General features: G+C 42.3%; 1 protein-coding gene across 1 annotated transcript in view; it reads left to right on the top strand.

Annotated features, from left to right (window-relative positions):
* Window positions 1-8,697: 8,697 nt before the first annotated feature.
* Window positions 8,698-23,716, top strand: part of LRPPRC (leucine-rich pentatricopeptide repeat containing) — a 113,071-nt gene continuing 98,052 nt past the window's right edge. The window contains exons 1-2 of the mRNA XM_011936027.1: window positions 8,698-8,916; window positions 22,740-22,936. Coding sequence (XP_011791417.1) covers window positions 8,750-8,916; window positions 22,740-22,936 — 364 coding nt within the window. The 5' untranslated portion in view covers window positions 8,698-8,749. The remainder of the gene's footprint in view (window positions 8,917-22,739; window positions 22,937-23,716) is intronic.

Consider the following 23,716-nt stretch of genomic DNA (forward strand, 5'->3'; position numbering starts at 1 on the left):
GGAGACAGAGTTTTGCTCTTGTTGCCTAGGCTGGAGTGCAATGGCATGATCTTGATCTTGGCTCACTGCAAGCTCTGCCTCCCAGGTTCAAGTGATTCTCATGCCTCAGCCTCTCAAGTAGCTGGGACTACAGGTGCACACCACCAAGCCCGGCTAATTTTTGTATTTTTAGTAGAGAGGGGATTTCACCATGTTGGCCAGGCTGGTCTTGAACTCCTGTCCTCAGGTGATCCACCTGCCTAGGCGTCCCAGAGTGCTGGGATTACAGTCATGAGTCACTGCGCCTAGCTGGAAAATCCATAATGTACTAGCCCAAGTAAACTCTATTAGTCCTCCCTCTCCCAATTAAACTGAAATGATCGGAAGGCAAGTTGCATAAAACTGTTCAATGTAAATCATTTTTCAAACCTCAGAGAGACACAAGCTAAAACAGAAATTCCACATTATTCACTGGTCAAAGAAAATTAAATACATTTTCTAGTTCCTTAAAAACAAAACAAGACATACAGAAACCATCCATTAACCAGGAAATTTAAGAGATCCATGTTACATTTTAGGCATTAAAAATGATTGTTCAACAAACATGTCCTAAAGTTTATTTTCAGTAATGTAAGAATTATATCCATTTTGTCTTCAAGGGACTCAATTGTATAGTACATTGAAATGCCAATTATGTTTGACTACTATTCTATATTGATTTATCCAGACACTATCTGCCCTGTGGGAAACACATAAACTTTTCAGCCTTCACACATGGTAACACTGGGAAAATATCAGCAACAACTCCTTGTTGCCAGCGTTAGTTACTTTCTTACAGTAAATGACCCTGCATCTGTCTTGCTGGTTTGTAAGCTTCTGAAAGAATCACTGTTTGACAGAAGTATTGCTGAGGGGTGTAACAATGGCAAATTGGACCTCCACTTGTAGTGAGAATCTTGAAGCTGTGTGCAAAGGTCTGAGCAGGATAATTTTTGAATAATTGGGAATTACATACATGAATACATTTGGATATGAAAAATGTAGTCACAGATGGAAGAAGCCCTTGATTCATCAGACAAGTTGCCTTAAGAGAAAACATAATCACAGCTAAATATTAAATCTGCTGCTTAAAATATGTTAAGTCTTTTGAGCAAAACAGGCTTTTAAACTTAAGGCAATCGCTTGGTTCTTTGCTCACACTATTTTGAATGTACTTGTGTCAAAATTGGAATAGATTCCAAAAAGGCTGACAAACAGTTATGAAGAATCAGTTTTATTTTCTGATTCTTTGTGAGTCATAAAAAATTATTAGGAGGCAAGGAAGAAATTAATTGATTTAAGAGAAAAAAGGGTAATGCCACCTGCCTTGTAAGCTTCCAATTTAGGGTGCTGAGTACTATACTTTGGGCTCAGAATTTCAAAGTTAAATGCTTCTTTCTTTTTAAACTTTGGTCTTAAATGTAAATCTTTTCCTTAGATTGTAACAGCTACAACCTTGGAGATTTAATATTTTATGTAAAATGGTTTAGCAACAACTGCAAGTTTTGATGTTTGAGCTACTATTTGTTGGAGAAGTCAATTAATCATGTTCCCATGAACAGGTCTCCAGTTCTCAGGGTACAGTCTGGTACATTTGTCTAGCTGGTGCTTTTGTCTACTTTGCATTTGTATTGACTATTTGAATACAATGTTTTTCAAACTCCAAGTCACGCTGTATTAGTGAGAAGTGAAATCAAAATATAACCAGCATTTAAATTATTTTTCTTTCTTTTTTTTTTTTTTTGAGACGGAGTCTCGCTCTGTCGCCCAGGCTGGAGTGCAGTGGCCGGATCTCAGCTCACTGCAAGCTCCACCTCCCGGGTTTAGGCCATTCTCCTGCCTCAGCCTCCCAAGTAGCTGGGACTACAGGCGCCTGCGACCTTGCCCGGCTAGTTTTTTTGTATTTTTTAGTAGAGACGGGGTTTCACTGTGTTAGCCAGGATGGTCTGGATCTCCTGACCTCGTGATCCACCCGTCTCGGCCTCCCAAAGTGCTGGGATTACAGGCTTGAGCCACCGCGCCCGGCACTAAATGCTTTTTAAAAAAATTTTGGCAATTTGTTGCCCAGGCTGGTCTTGAACTCCTGAGCTCAAGCAATCCTCCTGCCTCGGCCTCCCAAAGTGCTGGGATTACAGGCTTGAGCCACCGCGCCCGGCACTAAATTATTTTTCTTTGTGAACATATTTAAACATACACAAAATAGAATAGGCTGGGTGCGGTGGCTCACGCCTGTAATCCCAGCACTTTGGGAGGCCAAGGCAGGCAGATCACAAGGTCAGGAGTTTGAGACCAGCCTGATCAACACGGTAAAACATTGTCTCTACTAAAAATACAAAAATTAGCTGGGCAAGGTGGCGCACGCCTGTAATCCCAGCTACTCAGGAGGCTGAGGCAGGAGAATTGCTGCTTCAACTCAGGAGGCAGAGGTTGCAGTTAGCTGAGATTGCACCATGACATGACACTCCAGCCTGGGTGACAGAGCGAGACTCTGTCTGAAAAAAAAAAAAAAAAAAGGAAAGAAAAGAAAATTAGCAATAATTCTTAGTATTGTACAATATACAATCCATAATCAAATTTCAAGTGTCTCAAAAATGTCTTCTAATAGCTGGTTTAAATTAAGATAAATCAACATTCAAAAAATAAAATAGACCAGGCATCAGTGGCTCACGCCTGTAATTCCAGCACTTTGGGAGGCCGAGGCAGGTGGATGACCTGAAGTCAGGAGTTAGACAGTGGCATGGACAACATGGTGAAATCCCATCTCTACTAAAAACACAAAATTAGCCAGGTATGGTGGTGGGTGCCTGTAATCCCAACTACTTGGGAGGCTGAGGCAGGAGAATCACGTTTGTGCAGAGGTTGCAGTGAGCTGAGATTGCACCATTGCGCTCCAGCCTGGGCAACAAGAGTGAAACTCCCTTTAAAAAAACCCAAAAACCAACCAACCAAACAAACAAATAAAATAGAAGAAAATAGATTAGTAAATATCCAAGGGCATCACATGCGGTGATGCAGTAGGACTAATTACTATTTCATGAAAATCAGTCCCTAAGGAGAAACTGGAGGAGAACCCAAATTTATCAGGTTAGACTTGAATATGCAAAGGAGCAACAACAAAACAACAAAAATAGCTACTTTATTTTTTAGAGCTTCCAATGTGTCTGGTAAGGTAAATACCTCATTTATTTTATCTGATGTTCCCAAAAAATCCTGGAAGGAAGGTGTAAATATCACCAGTTTTACACATAAGGAAACCAAACATTTAAGTATTTTTGCAAAGTCTAGTTTCTAAGCTGTTCTTCATAGTAAGATTCTTTCCAGGGGCTATTTCATTCACTGGGACAGGGATCTCTGGTTTCTAAACAACATCTGAATCCATTTTATAGTTCAGAAAAAGCTGAGGGACCCTGCTTCTGGAGTATGTCTAAAGAAATCTGAGAAGAGCCTGGGAAGTATTAACTAAAAGACAAGCAAACTACACTTTCTCTCTTATACACACACACACAAACACATTCACATGTGTGCATACACCTTGCATGCATTAACAACTCTTCATCCTTCAGACCTCAACCTAAAGATCCCTTTCCTAAGAAGCCTTTCTGACTCCCTAGGTGAGGCATACTCTAACGGAAACATGCCTTTCCTTCAAAACCTCTATCTATGTAAAATTCATTTAGGGTAATTATTTGATTAATATCTGCCTTGCCCTCTGGAATATAAGCTCCATAACTGTAAGGACCATTCCTGCTTTTGCCCACCCTATTTTTTTGGAGCATTTAACCCACTGCCTGGCAGGTGTAGGTGCTCATTAAATAGTGAATAAAAGAATGAGTAGAAAAATTTCATTAGTAGTTGCTCCATACTTCAAGAGGAAGCTTGATATAGCAACACAGGGAATGTTGGTTGGGGATTAAGGATTTCAGGGCTAGAAGCAATTAGAAGAGAACATTCATTCATTCACTACCTTTACAAGCCTTGGTGTGTCTGTACCCATGTACCTTGTCTTCCCTTCCGTGACAATGACTGGACTGTCTGCATTCTTAACTATAGCAAACCCATCACTTTTGAACTGAATTCCATCCTCTGTTGCCTACTCAATTTATTCTCTCTCTCTCTTTCCTTCTCTCAGGCATTATTAATTCTTCACTTTCTACTGCTCTGTCCAGTAGAACTTTCTACGATGATGGGAATGTGCTCTATGTGTGCCATCCAATATGGCAGCTACTAGCTACTTGTGGCTCTTCAGTTCTTGAAATGTAGCTAATCTGACTGAGGAACTGAATTTTTAAATTTTTATTTAATTTTGATTAATTTAAATAGGCACATGTGTATAATTCCCATTAGTATCAAACATGCTATTATTTCTTCCATTAAAAAAAAAAAAGCAGACAGAATCTTCCTTGACTTTACACCCCCTTCTAGATACCATGCCAAAACTCTACAAAAGGTTTATCTGTACTCTGTTTCCACTTCCCCTTCTTCTTAAACTCACTTCAATTTTTTGACTCAACACATTGCCAAAATGGCTCTTCTTGGCATCACCAGGGACTACTGAGATGCCAAATCCTACAGCAGGGCATGGTGGCTCATGCCTGTAATCCCAGCACTTTGGGAGGCCAAGGTGGGCAGATTGCCTGAGATCGGGATTCCAGACCAGCCTGGCCAACATGGTGAAACCCTGTCTCTGCTGAAAATACAAAAATTAGCCAGGCATAGTGATGCGTGTTTGTAGTTCCGGCTACTTGGGAGCCTGAGGCAGGAGAATCGCTTGAACCTAGGAGGCATAAGTTGCAGCAAGCCGAGATCATGCCACTGCAACTCCAGCCTGGTCGACAGAGCAAGACTCAGTCTCAACAAACAAACAAACAAGAAACAAATTCTATGGTCAATGTTGCATGCTCATTGTATTGGAACTAACAGTAGCATTGTAGGTGATTGATAATTCCTTCCCTGAAGGACTTCTCTCTTTCAGGTATTTGTGACCTCACTGGGCTGAGTTCTCTTGCCTCTCTGGCTCCTCTTTCTCAGTTTACTTTGCTAGATGTTCATCTATACATCCTCTAAAGATTGAAATGACAGAAGCCTCAGTCCTTGGACTCCCTCTCTTGTCTATTTGCATTTTCTTCCTAGATGCTTTCATCCATTTCTGTGGCTTCAAATATTAGGAACAAGCTGCAGATTCCCAAACGTACCCCTACCTCTGACCCTTCCCTTGAACTGACTTGTATGACATGTAGCCAACCCCTATTCAAATTTGACACCTGGATGTCTAGCAGGCACAAGCTTAATATTCCAGAAAATCACTTTTGATTTCACTTTTTAAATCTGCTTCTCTCTGTTTTCCCCCTTTTAAATTAGAGTCATATCCATCTTTCTAGTTGTTTAGGCCAAAACTTTTGGAGCCGTTCTTGACTTACCATCCACAGCCAATCCATCAGTACTCTATTTAAATAGTATTTAAATAGAATCCCCTTGGTTCTACTATTTAAATAGAGTAAGAACCTGACCCTTTCTCATCATTTCACCTGCTACCCTACCCTCTAATGCAAGCCACCACCATCTCTAGTCTGGATTAGCCTTCTCTTTGGTCTATTTTTATTATCCCCATTCCCCTAAAACCTCCTTTCCAAACAGCAGTTAGAGTGACCCTTTCAAAATGCAAATGGGGGCCGGGCGCGGTGGCTCAAGCCTGTAATCCCAGCACTTTGGGAGGCCGAGACGGGCGGATCACGAGGTCAGGAGATCAAGACCATCCTGGCTAACACGGTGAAACCCCGTCTCTACTAAAAAATACAAAAAAAAAAACAACTAGCCGGGCGAAGCGGCGGGCGCCCCGTCTCAAAAAAAAAAAAAAAAAAAAAAAAAAATGCAAATGGATGGCTGGCTGCGGTGGCTCACGCCTATAATCCCAGCATTTTGGGAGGCCGAGGTGGGGGAATCACTTGAGGCCAGGAGTTAGAGACCAGCTTGGCTAACATGGTGAAACCCCATCTCTACTAAAAATACATAATTAGCTGGGTGTGGTGGTGCATGCCTCTAATTCCAGCTACTTGGGAGGCTAAGGCATGAGAATCACTTGGACCCGGGGAGGCAGAGATTGCAGTGAGCCTAGATTGTGCCACTGCACTAAAAAAAAAAAAAAAAAAAAAGCAAACAGGTGTGGTGGCATGCACCTATAGTCCCATTTACTTGAGAGGCCAGGGTAGGAGGATTGCTTGAGCCCAGGAGTTCAAGGCTGTAGTGTGTCATAATCGCTCCTGTGAATAGACACTGCACACTAGCCTGGGCAACAGAGCAAGACTCCATCTCTTTAAAAGCAACACACCAAACTATCCAATGGTTTCTCATCTCATTCTAAGTAAAAGTCAGTCTTCAGTCTAAGTAAAAGTCAGTCTTCACGGCCACCTACCACACCTGCTTGATATGGCCTCCAACTACCTCTCCCACCTCCAGGCCCCTCTCCACCCTCTGCTCCTTCCTCTACTCCTACCCCCTGCTCCTTTCTCTCATCCACACAGTCCTCCTTAGAGTTCTCTGAATAGGCTACACCTATTATTGCCTCAGGGTTTTGGTGTTTGCCTTCTCTAAGCCTGGACCACTCTTTTTTTTTTTTTCTCTCTCCTTCCAGAAAATTCTCCTGGCTTCCTCGTTTCCTTCCTTCAGGTTTCTGTTCAACTTTTTTCCTATTTAAAATATCAACTCTCCGGGCATGGTGGCTCATGCCTGTAATCCCAGCACTTTGGGAGACCAGGCAGGCAGATTGCTTGAGGCCATGAGTTCAAGTCTAGCCTGGGCATTATGGTAAAAACCCATCTCTACTAAAAATACAAACATTATCCAGGGTTTGGGCCTGTAATCCTGGCTACTCAGGAGGCTGAGGTGGGAGGATTGCTTGAGACAAGAAGTCAAGGCTGCAGTGAGCCAAGATTGCACCACTGCACTCCAGCCTGGGTGACAGAGCAAAACGCTGTCTCAAAAAAAAAAGCAACTCTCCCCCATGACACCCTCAATCTCTTTACCCTGGCGTATTTTGCATCACAGTTCTTTTCTGTCTTCCCAAATTAAACTTTAAAGAGCTTAATTAGAATCTAGGGTTGTTTTGTTCTCTGCTGTATCCCCAAGATTTCAAATAGTGTATGGCACTGGATATGTGTTCAATAAATACGTGTTGAATAGGTGAATAACTTATACTCCCAATGCTCAGTAATATAACCCAGAGTCAATCACTTCACCTTATTTCTTTTGGGGACCTGGAGGGGATGTCTTCGTTCCCTCATCTCTCAAAGGACGGGTAAGCTAGGTCATCTCAAAACAGACATTAATTTAACACATATTTAATGCGACCTATTGTGTATCTGGCACTGGGTAGGCGTATGGCCTACAGTAAGAGATCACAGTCCCTACTGATAAGGAGTTCATGGTCCAGTGGGATGAACAGTCACATGGGAAATGATCGTGGGAGGGCTTCCAGAGGAAATACCCGCGGGTTCGCCTGGTGATAGGTAGGGGACAAGCAGGTGGAGAGGGAGTGGGAGGCTGTTCTCAGTTTCCCACGTGTACACAGGGAACGGATCGAGTCCGTAAGCTCTGTGAAGGCAGCAGCGACGTGGTTTTTTTGTTTTGGACAGAGTCTCGCTGTGTCATCCAGGCTGGAAAACGGCGCCATCTTGGCTCACTGCAACCTCCACCTCCCAGATTCAAGCAATTCTCCTGCCTCAGCCTCCCGAGTAGCTGAGATTACAGCTACTTTTTTTTTTTTTTTTTTGTATTTTTAGTAGAGACAGGGTTTCACCATGTTGGCCAGGCTGGTCTCGAACTCTTGACCTCAGGTGATCCACCCGCCTCAGCCTTCCAAAGTGATGGGATTACAGGCGTGAGCCACTGCTCCCGGCCCAGCGATGGGTTTAACTTGCCTGTTTTCTCCCCAGATTTGGTTGGAGACTCTTAATTGCATTGTTCTACTTCTCACATGTATATGTGCTTTTACTGAAGGGAGAGGCGCGGTAGGCATGGAGGGTTTGGGAAAACAGTTCAATTCTAGCTTTAAAACTATAGGACTTTTGATAGAATTCATTTATTTCCTAAAGCGAGGCCCCGCATTCACACTTAAGGTGGTGACCCGCGCGTTCCTTTACGCTGTTCCCAGGCCCTAATAATCCAAATCCTATCATGTTGAACCTGGGAGGCAAATGGCAAGGTGCAAAAGTTCTTCACGGTTTCTCCGGCCCGCGTTTCTGAGAGTGAAGGGCCGTTCCTATTGGAGATCGCGTCAGCGCTGAAAGTTGGTTACAAAGTCTGCACTAGGGGGCGGGGGAAACCGTCCCATCCTGGGATCTTCATAGTCGGCTCTTCTCGAGAGTTCTCGGTGTTTTTACTAGTTGGCCTCCCGCAAGCCTCTGCGCCAACCTGGGAGGAGTTGACCCCTTGCGGCTCTACCAACAGAGGAGTGCGGGGGTGCAGCGAATGAACACGATGCCCAGATCGGAGACGGAAGACGGAAGAGAAATGCTTCGATAATGAAACAAGCAACATCGTTTATGTGAATATCACTTTGGCTCCCCTCTTCTCAGAGAAATGCAGATTTCCATCTTTCAACCTAAAACGATCCCTGGCTCCCCCCACATTTGGCGCGCCCGGCAGTTGGTCTCTGCCGCGCCGGGCGACCCTAAGGTCACGTGCTCCTCCTGTCCTTCTGGCGGAACGTGCTTCCCGCTGCGGGGACGTTCGAGCCATGGCAGCCCTGCTGAGATCCTCGTGTTGGCTGCTGCGTGCCGGGGCGGCCCCGCGCCTCCCGTTGTCCTTGCGCCTCCCGCTCTCCCTGCGCCTCCTCACTGGCGGCCCGGGCCGGCCGCATGCCGCCTCCTATCTGCCTGCCGCTCGCGCCGGGCCCGCGGCCGGGTGAGTGCCCAGGCCCTTCCTCCAGCCAGGCTGCAGCGCGAGGGTCCCCCGGGGTCGTGGGCGCCGGCAGGGACCGGGTCCCGCCTGTGCTCGCCACCCTTCTCGCCGCCCCAGGACCGAGCCTCCGCCTGCCCCGCACCACGCTCCCTACCAGGGGTTTTCGGGTGACAGGGTTAAGCGCCTTCAGAAGGTCACGGATGCGGGCATGGCTTGCTTCCGGCTTGAATCCTGCCCTCTCCGTTTCAGCCTGGGTCTTAATGTCCTCGGGTTACCCACGGTCAGCGAAGATGAGGGGGGGTTTTAAAGACTGCTTTGGGGAGTCGGGTGGTGGTCTCCTCCTTACACTCGGCTATCTTGGGTGGTGTCCCACGTGGGGTCACTGTTGGTAATCAGTAACCACCTAGCATTTAGATACTGAGAAATTTAGCTTTTTGCGTGGGAGGGGGCGGCGGGGAATGGGTTGGGAGTTTGGGTGAGCCACGAATGGCTTAAAGCTGGATGCTGGATTATGATCAGTCTGGGCTTTTGCCTGCGTTCTCTTGAATGGAGTTTTCCTTCAGCATTTAGGAAGGTGTTGTACGAGTTGGTAACTGTCATGGTAGGATTTGTAAATGTCTTTCTTATTTGTTTAATTAATTAATTAATTTATTTCGAGATCAGTAGCCCAGGTGGGAGTGCAATGGCGCGATCTCGGCTCACTGCAACCTCCGCTTCCCAGGTGCAGGCGATTCTTCTGCCTCAGCCTTCTGAGTAGCTGAGATTACAGGTGTGCGCCACCATGCTAGGCTAACTTTTGTACTTTTAGTGGAGACTGGGTTTCACCATGTTGGCCATGCTAGTCTCGAACTCCAGACCTCAAGCGATCCTCCTACCTCGGCCTCCCAAAGTGCTGGGATTGCAGGTGTGAGCCACCGCTCCCGGCCTGTAAGTGTCTTTGAATGAATGAGCACATGCAAGGCACTCTTGGAATCTGGGGATGCAAAGGCAAGTTAAACTCTCAGTGGGTGTCAGATGTGCGACTGAATGCTCTCATGGTTTGAGATTTATCAGAAATAGGTTTGGTATAGAGTTTTGTAGTGGAGGGGATAAAAAAAGTTAATGGAAGTGTTCATTTGGTTATTAATAGTATTCTGACCACCAGAGAAGGGGAGATAGGTTGCTGAGCTTTTAGCTTTGGAGAAAAAATGATTTTGAAAGACTGATGCTTATAAATTAAGGTACTTTGAGAGCTTGCATAAGGACTGAGAGCCAGGGATCTGCAGTAGGCTGGGCCCAGACTGCAGCCTACACCAGTTTTATCTGCATTTTATCCTCAATTTATCTGCATTATACCATTAGACAAGTTAGTTAACATCTCCAGGCCTCAGTTTACTTAGCTATAAGATGGGAGTAGTAACGGTGTTAGGAATATTTCAGAATTATCTGTATTTAGCACTTAGTATAGGGCCTGATGCGTAGTAAGTGCTTTGTTGGTTACTACAGTAGTCATAACAACTACGGTTATGGGGACCTTCGTGGACCAGCCTGAACACCTAATCTCGCCGTAAAATTACGTGGAGAAAATAATTTATGATTTCTTAACAACTTACAGTCTTTGGAATGTAACCTACTTGTAATTTGGAGCCTGCCTATGTTTTCATATTAGGCTTGAACAGTTAACTTTCTGAAATCATGCCTCTGATCGCAGAACTACATGCATCTCTTGGCTTTCAGAGTTTCTTTTGAGAAAGTTGTGCCCATTACTCTTATTATTGTAGTCCTCAGCATTTCTGTAAGGTCAGGGGAAGGCCCACATTTTCTTTTATCTTCACTGTTGCATTTGAGGAGAACTGAATAAAGAGAACACAGTTTAGTAGAAAGGGTGGTCTAGGTGTTCATCAGACCTGGGTTCTGTTTACTTACTGCATAATCTCAGACATCCTACTAACCTCTCAGTTCCTCAGTTTCATTATCTGTAAAGGCTTTTCCCACTTATCTTTGTAAAGTTGCTTTCTTGTCATTCAGATCTCAAATGTCTCTTCAGAGAAGCCTTACCTCAACACTCAATCCAAAACATGCCGGTCCTATTTTAGATTTATTCGTGGCACACCTCACTTGTCTGATATCATTACTCATTTCTCTGTGTTTTTTTTTTTTTTTCCCTTAGTAGAAGGTAAGCTGCATGAGAGCAGGACTTTGTCTTGTTCACCACTGTGTGTTCAGGTGATAGCAGGCAATAAAAGTAATTGTTCCCTCTTTTTCCTGAACTCTGGGCACTGTATATAGTCTCCTACCCCACAACCTGTAAGCATACCCAGATCTTGCCCACCTGAAACATAGAACCTTTCCTGGAACTCTATTTACTCTAGAAGTTTCTCAGTCTCTTCCCTGTCCATAATTCTCTGTCTCTGATTTCCTCACTTTTCATTCCCTTTTCTACTCACTGCAGTCACACCACTGTCAAAGACTATTATCTTATTTATCGATTTTTTTATTGTATTCTTGAAAAATTATTTCAAAAGTACCTTGAGGAACAGTTGCAAAAATTATTCCTCAAAGTACCTCGAGGAATAGTTGCAAAACCTGGGTGGTGGGAACAGTAAACTAAAAATCACCCTTAATTCTTGTCAACCAGAGAGCCATTAGTTGACAGCTATCCTTTTAATGACTTATGTATGTGTAAGATGTATGTTTATTTAACTTTTTCAGAGGACCTCTTTTAATTACCAAATCCACTTTTTAGGCCTCGACCTCGCATATTACTCTGTCTTCCATTTTCCCCTTCATGAGACCCTTTTCTCAGTATTGATGACACCGTTTTTCTAGATTCTCTTCTCTTTAGGATTTGTCTCATTTGCTTCATTCCTCTTTCTTCTGTTCACCTATTAAATGCTGATGTTCTTGGTAGTTTTACCTGTGGTCCTTCTATGTTTTCTCAGTATTTTCATTCTCTTTTGTGACCTTTTTCATTTTTCAGGGCATTACTTATCTATCTGATGATGTTTCTCCCAGATATGGACCGTCTACTAGACGCATCCACCTGCTTGAACTATAGGTACTTCAAAGCCAACACAGCTCAAATTGGACTCCTCCTTCTTGTCACATCTATTCCTCTTGTGTTCCCTGTTTTCGTGAATGTTGCTGTTTCTACCTGCCTTCCAGAAAGATCCTGGATATCTACATGTTTGTTTTCCCATTCATCTCTTACTCCCTTCACCCCCCATTTATTGATTGCACAAATGATTAAGCCCAGTTAGATCTGCTTCATTTGGAATGCATCCCTTTTCCTCCAACCCCATCATCATTCCCTAGTCTCCCTGGTAATTTGATCATGTCATTTTCCTACTTACACTTAAGCATTGTGGTGACTCCCGTTGGGTCCAGAATGAGATCCAGACTCTTTAGCACAGGTGCTTTATGAGCTGGAGTTGCCTCTGGAGCATCATCTCTTGTGAGTTCCTTCCCATAGCATCCTGTGTTCTAGCCATACCAGACTACTACTTTGAAGTGCACTACAGCAGGGCTTCTCAAACTCTAGTGAGCATGATTGCCTGGGGCTCTTAAAATGCAGGTTCTGATTTTGTAGGTCTAGTGCTTGTCTGTGGATCTACAAAGCTTTGATGGGCCATGTTGTATATTTCCTTGCCTTTGAGTGTGAGGTTGACTCTTGGAATGTGTTTCCCCTTCCTCCTTAGTCAGGTGTCCCCCATCTCTGTTGAACTTTAACTTGACTGCTTCTCCCATTTCACTGCTCTTTTCTTGTGCCTCCTCTTAGACCCTGTATCACGAAAGCACCCATTAACTCTGTGACATGTGTACTCACCAACACTCTAGAGCTGGCTGTAAGTTCCTTGAAGGCAGATACTGTGTCTTACTCCTTTTGCTTTCTCTGGTGTTTTAACTTTGTGGCATGTAGTAGGTGTCAAATGTTTGTTGAGTAAATCAATGAAAATCTTAAGACATTGAAGAAGGAAGATGGTAACCTGGAGGAGATTGAAGGGATATTTAACCCATCCATGCAGTGCAGTGTGTCTACACAAATTCACTCTGAGCTTGATTTCCAGGAATGTCCTATCTGAGGACAAATGAGTATTAGTAGTGAAATTTTTAGACATTCATTAGTAATCTGTTTTCAAAATTGTAGCACCAAGAAGTATACCCTATATGTGGTCTTACTCTTCGTTTTCCCATTTCAGTACATCTATTTTTCAAATAGACGCTTTCTTATAAACCAGCTCTTACTCTGTTCCCTGTGAGGGGATAAATATTCTTGCTTTCTCACATACATTTTCCTTGCATTTCTGGATCAGAGCTGCTTATATATTCTCTGCATGACAGTTTTTAGCATAAAACTTGTGTACTTCAGAGGAAAGATAAGCTTTGAGCTAAATCTGTTTGGAAGTAGATCTAGACTAATGATTGGGCTAAAAGTGAAAAATCCCATATCCTTTGATGGGATCGCATGTTTTTTTTTTTGTTGAGACGGAGTCTCGCTCTGTCGCCCGGGCTGGAGTGCAGTGGCCAGATCTCAGCTCACTGCAAGCTCCACCTCCCAGGTTTACGCCATTCTCCTGCCTCAGCCTCCCAGGTAGCTGGGACTACAGGCGCCCGCCACCTCGCCTGGCTAGTTTTTTGTATTTTTTAGTAGAGACGAGGTTTCACAGTGTTAGCCAGGATGGTCTCGATCTCCTGACCTCGTGATCCACCCGTCTCGGCCTCCCAAAGTGCTGGGATTACAGGCTTGAGCCACCGCGCCCGGCCGATGGCATGATTTTTATTTCTAAAGTTGGAAGAAAACTTTTAGAAAACTCTCATTTTAGAAAAATCTTCTGCGAATATTAAGAATCTGATGGATCCATGCTATCGTTCACACCTTTAATCCCAGCACTTTGGGAGGCGGAGGCGGGCGGATGACTTGAGGTCAGGAGTTTGAGACCAGCCTGGCCAACATGGTGAAACCCCGTCTCTTACTAAAAATACAAAAACAAAATTAGCTGAGCGGCATGGTGGTGGGCGCCTGTAGTCCCAGCTACTCGGGAGACTGAGGTGGGAGAATAGCATGAACCCGGGAGGCGGAGCTTGCAGTGAGCCGAGATTGGGCCAGGTGAGAGAGTGAGACCCTTGTCTCAAAAAAAAAAAAAAAAAAGTATCTATATGAAAATTAGCCAGGCATGGTGGCCCATGCCTGTAATCCCAGCTACTTGGGACGCTGAGGCAGGAGAATTGCTTGAACCCAGGAGGCGGAGGTTGTGGTGAGCCAAGATTGCACCATTATACTCCAGCCTGGGCTACAGAGTGAGACTCCATCTCAGTTAAAAAAAAAAAAAAAAAAGAACCTGATGGGTCCTTTGGGGTTGTGAAATCTGTAAGATTCAGCCTCTGCTCTGTAAGTATAGATTTATCAATCACAGGGCTGGACAGGCACATGTACAACTATTAGACGTGCTGTCCATAAGAGAAGAATATAATATTGTGGTATTTCAGAGAGAGGAGCAGTCCCATTTGTTTTATGGCAGGGGGACGTTGAGTTTTAGAGGACACATGGTAGTTCATATTCAGAATGTTCCAAAATTAGAGAAGAGCATGAAGAGACTTAGAGACCATTTATCCCGTGTAGCTGTGTGGGGTGTGGTGGAAGTTGATACCGCAAAGGCCAGTTGATTTCTTCAGACTACCAAGATTGCTTAGAAGGTAGGTTGTTTGATGACTGGAAGTCATTGGAGGATTTTAAGTACAGATTTTGACAAAGTTTATGTAGATTATAGGAGAAATGGAACGTGGGGATGGAACAACACTGGTATTGCAAATTAGTAGTAATAGGACTTCAATGAGGTAGTGTAGAACTGAAGAAAAGATCCTTTTCTTAAGAGAAAGATAGCAGAAGATTGGTGAGAGTGTTAGCAGAATTAAGAAAAGTAGATTTGGGGATTAGGGTAAACAATGGTACCTTTAGAGTAGATGTTTATTACTTTTTTTTTTTTCCCCGAGACGGAGTCTCGCTCTGCTAACCCAGGCTGGAGTGTAATGGGGCCATCTCGGCTCACTGCAACCTCCGCCTCCCAGGTTCAAGTGATTCTCCCACCTCAACCTCCCAAGTAGCTGGGATGCCAGGCGCGTGCCACCATGCCCGGCTAATTTTTGTATTTTTTTTAGTAGAGACGGGATTTTGCCATGTTGGCCAGGCTGGTCTTGAAATCCTGACCTCAGGTGATCCACCCACCTTGGCCTCCCAAAGTGCCGGGATTGCAGGCGTGAGCCACCACGCCTGGCCTGATGTTTATTATTTTCAAAGTGTGTTTGTAAACATACCATCATACAAACATTTCCATTTTCGTGGGTTATTACAAATTAGGAAGCGGTTAGAAGGATAATTTATTCAAGACTTCAAGTTGGGATTCAACTCCAGATACCATGATTCACATTTCTGAAACATTTTACATATGTTGTAACTTAATGTTACAAGTCTTTTACATATGTTACATTTTTGATCTTGTCATTTTCCAGTTCACAGTTAGGTGCCATGGTAGTTTTCACTGGGTGCAGAATGAGGTCCAGACTGTTGTGTTTTAGATGGTGAAGGGATTACTTATGGACAAAAACGTTTTTTAAAAGACAATACATGATATATTATAAACTTGGGATTTAAAGACTTTCACAGGCAAGTAAACGTGGAAGATCTCAGAATGTATCTGGAAGGGATCTTCAACAGAGTGTCTTTCTCCATGTCACATCATCGGTCCCAATCTGGTTAACTGACTTTGCATCACTTCCTCCATAGGTGAGACAAAGGAGGCATCCCGTTTGACTGGAGGATCCTGGGAGATGGAAGGGAAATCTGGCTAGGTGGAAAGGAGTGGATTGGTATTTCAGGCCAGGAGGTGGTTATCAAGTGTAGAAGGGTGGCCCGTAGCTTTTTTGTTCTAAAATTCTGTGATTTACCATAAAGCATAAAACTGGGGTAGCTAAATTTGTCAAAACTTTTTGGAGAATTGAATTCTTAAACGGAGAAAGTTCTTTGGGACTTAGCTTTATAAAAGATTTTTTAGGCCAGGCCCAGTAATCTCCGCATTTTCAGAGTCTGAGGCAGGAGGATCACTTGAAGCCAGGAGTTTGAGACCAGCCCGGGCAACATAGTGAGACCCCCATCTTTAGAAAAAAAGAAATTAGTCAGCTGTGGTGGCATGCACTTGTAGTCCTAGCTATTTGGGAGCTGAGGCTGAGGTGGGAGGATTGCTTGAGGCCAGGAGTTCAAAGCTGCAGTGAGCCATAATTGCACCACTGCACTCCAGCCTGGACAACAGAATGAGACCTGTCTCAAAGATAAAAAAATAAAAAAATAAAAAAAAAGGAAAGATATTTTAAAAACCCAGAGGCATTTGACCAGGTGCGGTGGCTCATGCCTGTAATCCCAGCACTTTGGGAGGCCGAGGTGGGCAGATCACAAGGTCAGGAGATTGAGACCATCCTGGCTAACGCGGTGAAACACCATTTCTACTAAAAAAATAAAAAAATTAGCTGGGCATGGTGGTGGGCGCCTGTAGTTCCAGTCACTTGGGAGGCCGAGGCAGGAGAATGGCGTGAACCCGGGAGGTGGAGCTTGCAGTGAGCCAAGATCATAACTGCACCATTCCAGCCTAGGCAACAGAGCGAGACTGTCTCAAAACAAAAATAAAAACAAAAAAAACTCAGAGGCATTTATTGAGCACCTTGTATAATAAGACAGATATTATTTATTGAGCAGTAGAGTCTTTTTTTTTTTTTTTTGAGACGGAGTTTTGCTCTTGTTTCCCAAGCTGGAGTGCAATGGCATGATCTCAGCTCACTGCAACCTCTGCCTCCCAGGTTCAAGCGATTCTCCTGCCTCAGCCTCCCGAGTAGCTGGGATTATAGGCGTGCGCCACCAGGCCTGGCTACGTTTGTATTTTTAGTAGAGACGGGGTTTCTCCATGTTGGTTAGGCTGGTCGAACTCCTGACCTCCGGTGATCCACCCGCTTTGGCCTCCCAAAGTGCTGGGATTACAGGTGTGAGCCACTGCGCCCAGCTTTTTTTTTTTGAGACAGTCTCTCTGTCTCCCAGGCTGGAGTGCAGTGGCGCGATCTTGGCTTACTTGCAACCTCTGCCTCCTGGGTTCAGTCATTATTCCTGCCTTAGCCTTCCGAGTCACTGGGATTACAGGCACCTGCCACCATGCCAGGCAAATTTTTGTACTTTTAGTAGAGATGGGGTTTCACCATGTTGGCCAGGCTGGTCTCGAGACCTCAAGTGATCTGCCTGCCTCAGCCTCCCAAAGTACTGGGATTACAGGCTTGAACTACTACGCCTGGCCCCTTGTTTCTTAATAGCGTTTACCATAATTGGTATTTTTTAAAAGTCTAATTTATTAGATTTATTAGTAGATAAGATTCTAGCCAGTGCCTTATACATAGAAAGCGCTCAATAAAAAGAAAGCGCTCAATAAATATTTTTTGAATTAATAAATGGAAGAACAGAATTGATGTGATAAGTAAAGAACAAGGATAGGATTTTTGAAAAAAGATGGTTTTGAGGATGGTTGATCTGGCAGTTGTATGAAGAGAGGCTGAAGCCTGAGAAACTAAAGATTTGTTGCAGAAATCCATGTGTTCTGAGTTCAACAAGAGCCTCAGACATCTAAGCACTCAATAGATGGGATATAAAGGCTGAGTTTGCCCAATAAAATAAGTAGTCTAAGATTTTGAGGGAACAATTTGTTAGTGGAATAGTTGGTTGCAGTGGAGAAATTTGAAGGGAATATCAACCATTTTTAAAAGGAGGCATTATCTTTTTGAATTTTGGCTGCATTAAAACTCAGGAGGCTCCAGCAGTATATAAAAAGAATTATGTACCTTGGTCAAGTGGGATTTATTCCAAGTGTGCAAGGCTGGTTCAGCATTTGAAAATCAATCCACATGATCCAGCGTATCAACCGGCTAAAGAAAACCCAAGTGGAATAGTTAAATTAGGGATTGGTGAAAACGTAAGATAAATTTGAGCTCCCCATGTTTCCACATTATAGTGCAACAAAGTAAGTTGAGAGAGCAGCTCTATGAAAACTAGTTTTGTACTTTACAAGTATGTCATAAAATCCAAATCCCTTATTTATCTGCCACTGGAGACTTTCCATTATCTAGTCTCACTCACTGTCTAGGTTTAATTTTTTACCACTTTCTGGTGTGAACACCCCATTGCAGCCAGATTAGTTTCTTCGATGCCCTTTTGCCACGTTGAGTTCATTTCAGAATGAGACCGTCTGAGTGCTAACCCTGGCCCTATCATTAGTTTTAACTGTGATGACTTTGGGCAAGTTGCTTCAGTTTTTTCATTTGCAAGTTATAATTTTCTCATACCCAGCACAAATTAATCACGTGATAAACATTAGCTATTAATAATGCCTCTTCTCTCTTCTACCTGTATCTCCCTTTAAACTCTTCATAGCTCTAAAGTGACACAAAACTGATTCATAATATCAGTGAAGAAGAAAAAAAGGGGAGAGAAGAGTTTAAAGAACGTGTATGGCCTGGACATGGTGGCTCATGCCTGTAATCCCAGCACTTTGGGAGGCCAAGGTGGGCGGATCGCTTGAGGCCAGGAGTTTGAGACCAGCCTGGCCAACATGGTAGAACTACCCGTCTCTATGAAAAATATAAAAATTAGCTGGGCGTGGTGGTGTGTGCCTGTAATCCCAGCTACTCAGGAGGCTGAGGCAGGAGAATCACTTGAATCCTGAGGCAGAGGTTGCAGTGACCTGAGATCGCACCACTGTACTCCAGCCTGGGGGACAGCGAGACTCCTTCTCAAAATAAAATAAGTAAAAATGGGCAGAAAATACTTCACCAGAAAAGACATATAGATGGCAAATAAGTATATGAAAAGATGTTCAGCAGCTTATGTCACAGAGAAATATAAATTAAGACAACAATGAAGTACCACTATCAGAATGGCAACAATCCAGCAAAACATCAAAAACCCCAAATACTGGCAAGGATGTAGGACAACAGAAACTCTCAGTTATTGCTAGTAGGAAAGCAAAATGGTATAGCTATTTTGAAAGATAGTTTGGTAGTTTCTTACAAAGCTAAACATAGAGGTATTTACCCAAATGAGTTCAAAATTTATGTCCATACCCAAAACCTTCACACAAATGCTTTTAGCAGCTTTATTCACAATTGTCAAAAAATTGGAAGCAACCAGGATGTCCTTCAGTAGGCAAATGGGTAAACAAATTATGTATATGTGTACAAAAGAGCATTATTCAACAATGAAAAGAAGTGCGCCGTCATGCCATGAAAAGACAAGGAGGAACCGTAAATGTTGCTAAGTGAAAGAAGCCAATCTGAAAAGGCAGCATGCTGTATGATACCTTCTAGAAAAGGCAAAACTGGAGACAGGTAAAAATCAGTGGTTGCCGGGGGTTTGGAAAGAGAGTGGAAGGAATGAATAGAGAGCACGGGGCATTTTTAAGGCAGTGAAATTATTTTGTGTGACACTGTGAAGGTATCATGTCATATGTTTGTCAAAACATGTATGCACACAGTGAACTGTAATGTTTAAAATTATGGACCTTGGTTGATGGATAATGTATCAACATTGGTTCATCATTTGTAACAAGTATACCACGCTAAAGCAAAATGTTACTAGGGGAAACAGGAGGGAGAAGAAAGTATATGGGAACTCTTCTTTCTGTACAATTTTTCTATAAACCTAAAAACACTCTAAAAAATTGGTTTTTCTTCTAGTCAGTCTCTGCTTATCAAAAAATGGTGTTTATTTATTTTTTTAAATGGTACAGGCTTAACAGTAGGGGGGAGGGTCCCATGGAAGCCTACTTAGTAGGATAATCTGGTCCCTTTTATATATATATATATGTGTGTGTGTATATCTATATATATTTTTAATGGACACTCAACCGTAAGATAGTTTTCTATTAAAGAGTTTAAAAAAAAAAACCCACCTTAATTTTTTTAAAAAAGCTGAGAGGTAATAACTTTAAATGGCAGATTTTACAAGAAAACATTTATGGGTAATTTGAATATTAGTGGTAGGAGCTGGAGTCTGTGAAAGGAACCTGAGACATTTAAGAAGTGGAAAGGAGCCAGTATGATACTTGGATGAGATGATACAATGATTTCCCCTTACGTAGTTATGTCAGTTTTGGTCCTTAGCATTTGGAGGCATTGTGCTCCAGCTCGTGCAAGCCTGGTGGGTGTGATCTTCTTGCAGGGCCCACCTTCACCCCTGGACTTGTTCTGTTCTTTCCTTTCTATCACGACATACCCATTGCTCCAGGCTGTGAAACTCTTGTTTCCAAGATGTATTAGAGTAAATTTAAAAAGTTCTCGACCATATAACTGAAGAGTCAAGACTTCTTTGGTTAAATATGTAATCCTTCCTCTACCCCAGTTTGTTTTATAACAGATTCATGTTTCTACTTAACTAAAAAGCCAAGCACACTTATGTGAAGGAGTGTCGGCTGCAGTAAAGACATGTGTATGAGAAAAATTTGCCTAGAATGTTCAGAACAATGTGCTGGTTTATAAACGCCTGTTTTCTTCCTGAAATTTGAGTTTGTCTCCTCTTACATTTAAAAAATATCCTGTAGTAGAAGTTTTATTTTTGCTCCTTAACAGTTTATCAGATTCGCGTTGTGTAAAACACTTTGGCAAATAGACGTCACAATTTTGAAATTTCTGTTAATCAGCTTTTGTTGTTGAATAATATTATTGCATACTCCTCCAAACTGTCACGTCCTGGGTAATTGAAAAATAATGTCACTTTGTGCTTGCCAGACATTAAGAAGGGGATAGTTTAGTAACAACTGATATAGCAACTAGATAAATGCCTTTTGGAAGTAAGGGATAAATATTTTGTTTAAGAGTATATCTTCTGGCCGGGCGCGGTGGCTCAAGCCTGTAATCCCAGCACTTTGGGAGGCCGAGACGGGCGGATCACGAGGTCAGGAGATCGAGACCATCCTGGCTAACACGGTGAAACCCCGTCTCTACTAACAATACAAAAAACTAGCCAGGCGAGGTGGCGGGCGCCTGTAGTCCCAGCTACTCGGGAGGCTGAGGCAGGAGAATGGCGGGAACCCGGGAGGCGGACCTTGCAGTGAGCTGAGATCCGGCCACTGCACTCCAGCCTGGGTGACAGAGCGAGACTCCGTCTCAAAAAAAAAAAAAAAAAAAAAAATATCTTCTGTGGTTTGTACGTTAATTCAGCTCATTTAACAAACTTGAGTCTATTAGCCATCTACAATGTGCTGATCATTGGTCTTACAAAAATAAGACATTGTCTTATTTAGTCGGTATCCTGATTTTTTCCATTATTTTCCACCTAGATGGTGGAATCACTAATGGTTAGAGTCATGATTTCTCCCAGATCACAGTGGTAGAATTTCTAGTCTAGTATCAATTACAGCCTCGTTTTATACAACCTTGAGGTGAAACCTCTAGTATAGCTTCCTTTAATAAAACATCACATACTTGATTATTCAATTTGTGACTGTTTTTTTCAGATTAATAACATAGGACAGAAATGTAAGTTTTATTTTTTAAAGTCACCATTGTGATGAAAATGTGTATGTCAGAAAAATGTGATTATATTATACTTAGTTATTATATACTTAGTGTATAATATATTTAGTGGCTGCTGTGACTAAGATATTGGCAACAAATATGTAAACCACTGAGAATTAGAAATCGCTTGTTAAAAGTGATGTTTAAATACAGAGAAAGCATTTTAAAATTCAACTCAGATTGATAAGTTTTCCTTCACACGTAAGAATTATTTTTTATCTGATACTTTTAAATCAGGTACAGCTTATATTTTTACCTAGAATAGCCTAGAGAAGAAAGTATATGGGAACTCTACTTAATGCACAATTTTTCTATCAACCTAAAAATACTCTAAAAAATTGTGGTTTTTTTGTTCCTAGTCAGTCTGTAAAAAATTGTGTTTATTTAAAAAAAAATGATACAGCCTGGAATCCCTCAGATTTAATGTTAGAGAGCATTTGACTTGCATATTCGACTCCATTACTAAAATAGTGAATGGTTTAAAGATTGCTCTTTATAAACACATAATGTACAATTCTGACCGTACCTAATTTGTAATCATTTTCTTTCCCTTCTGGCTTCCTTAAAATTAACGATGTTTAACACTTTATTTATTTTTGGTGGCAGTTGTTTTACATAATTAGGAAAGAATACAGCTAACATTTTGACAGTTGCACAGCAGATAAGAATTAAGAATATTATCACTCTAAAGTGTTTCAACTTTATTTAGACAGATTAGAAATTATTTGGGCCTAAATTATCCTTTAAAAAAAAAAAAAGAAACTGCCTTGTTTTAACCTGGACATTGGTCTTCTTTTAAATTCATAGTAACCTTATACCTAGAAAACTTAAAGGTAGTTATAAAAATTTTGGATATATTTTAGATTTTGTCTTATTTACAGAGGTGAGAAGAGCTTGGCAGCATAAACTGCTTCATCTTTCATTACCTTGTTTTGGTTAAGAGATTTAAAAAACACTTAAAACACACCATATTTCCATCTGATTTTGAAATGATTCCATGTTCATAATTACCAAAATGCTCTCAATTATTCAGGAGATTTACTGTGCATATAATTTATGTATGTGTGTATATGATTTTATCTAAAGAAAAAGCTAAAACTTTCTTTCCTATTAGTTCATATCTTTATTTTTGGTATTGTACTGTGATTTTAGGTGTTTAATAACTAATTTAAAAATTTGTGTAAGTTTTATTCAAAAAACGACCTAAATAGATAGCAACTGACTATTATTAATTATGTTTCATTTTTTAGAGGACTACTGAGCCCCGCCAGGCTGTATGTCATTGCCGCCGAAAAAAAGGATATTCAAGAGGAGTCCACTTTTTCTTCTAGAAGGATTGCCAGTCACTTTGATTGGGCTCTGATGAGACTAGATAATTCTGTTCGAAGAACTGGCCGCATTCCAAAGTCGCTTCTACAAAAAGTCTTTGATGACACCTGCCGCTCAGGTATGTCAGAATTTCCTGTTCATAAAGTTGACCTTTGGCTGGGCGCAGTGGCTCAGGCCTGTAATACCAGCACTTTGGGAGGTAGGTAGATCTCTTGAAGCCAAGAGTTCGACACCAGCCTGGTCAACATGGCAAAACCCCATCTCTACTAAAGATGCAAAAATTAACCAGGTATGGTGGTGCGTGCCTGTAGTCCCAGCTACTTGGGAGGCTGAGGCAGGAGAATCGCTTGAACCCAGAAGGCAGAGAGGTTGTAGTTAGCTAAGATCGCACCACTGCACTCCAACCTGGGTGATAGAGAGAGACGTCTGTCTTTAAAACAAAAAAAAGTCTTAAATATTAGGTTGGTGCAAAAGTAATTGCAGTTTTTGCCATTAAACATAATGGCTGCAATTACTTTTGCATCAACCTAAATAAATACTTGTTTGAGGGTAAGCTCATTACAGAGTAGCTTATTTGATACTTTAATTTTCTTTGTTATATGCTGTTGATTGTCATTTATGTTATGATTGTGATTTCTATCTTGTCAACTCATCTGGGCAAAGTTTGGAGTAACTAAAACATTTTAAAATTTTTGTTTGTTTTTTGAGATGGGGTATCACTCTGTCGCCCATGCTGGAGTACAGTGGTACAGTCTCGGCTCACTGCAACTTCTGCCTCCTGGGTTCAAGCAACTCTACTGCTTCAGCCTCCCGAGTAGCTGGGACTACCAGCGCATGCCACTACGCCCAGCTAATTTTTGTATTTTTTAGTAGGGACAGGGTTTCACCATGTTGGCCA

The sequence above is a fragment of the Colobus angolensis genome, unplaced genomic scaffold (genome assembly GCF_000951035.1).
Source record: "Colobus angolensis palliatus isolate OR3802 unplaced genomic scaffold, Cang.pa_1.0 Scaffold15, whole genome shotgun sequence".
In the NCBI taxonomy this organism is placed as follows: Eukaryota; Metazoa; Chordata; class Mammalia; order Primates; family Cercopithecidae; genus Colobus; species Colobus angolensis.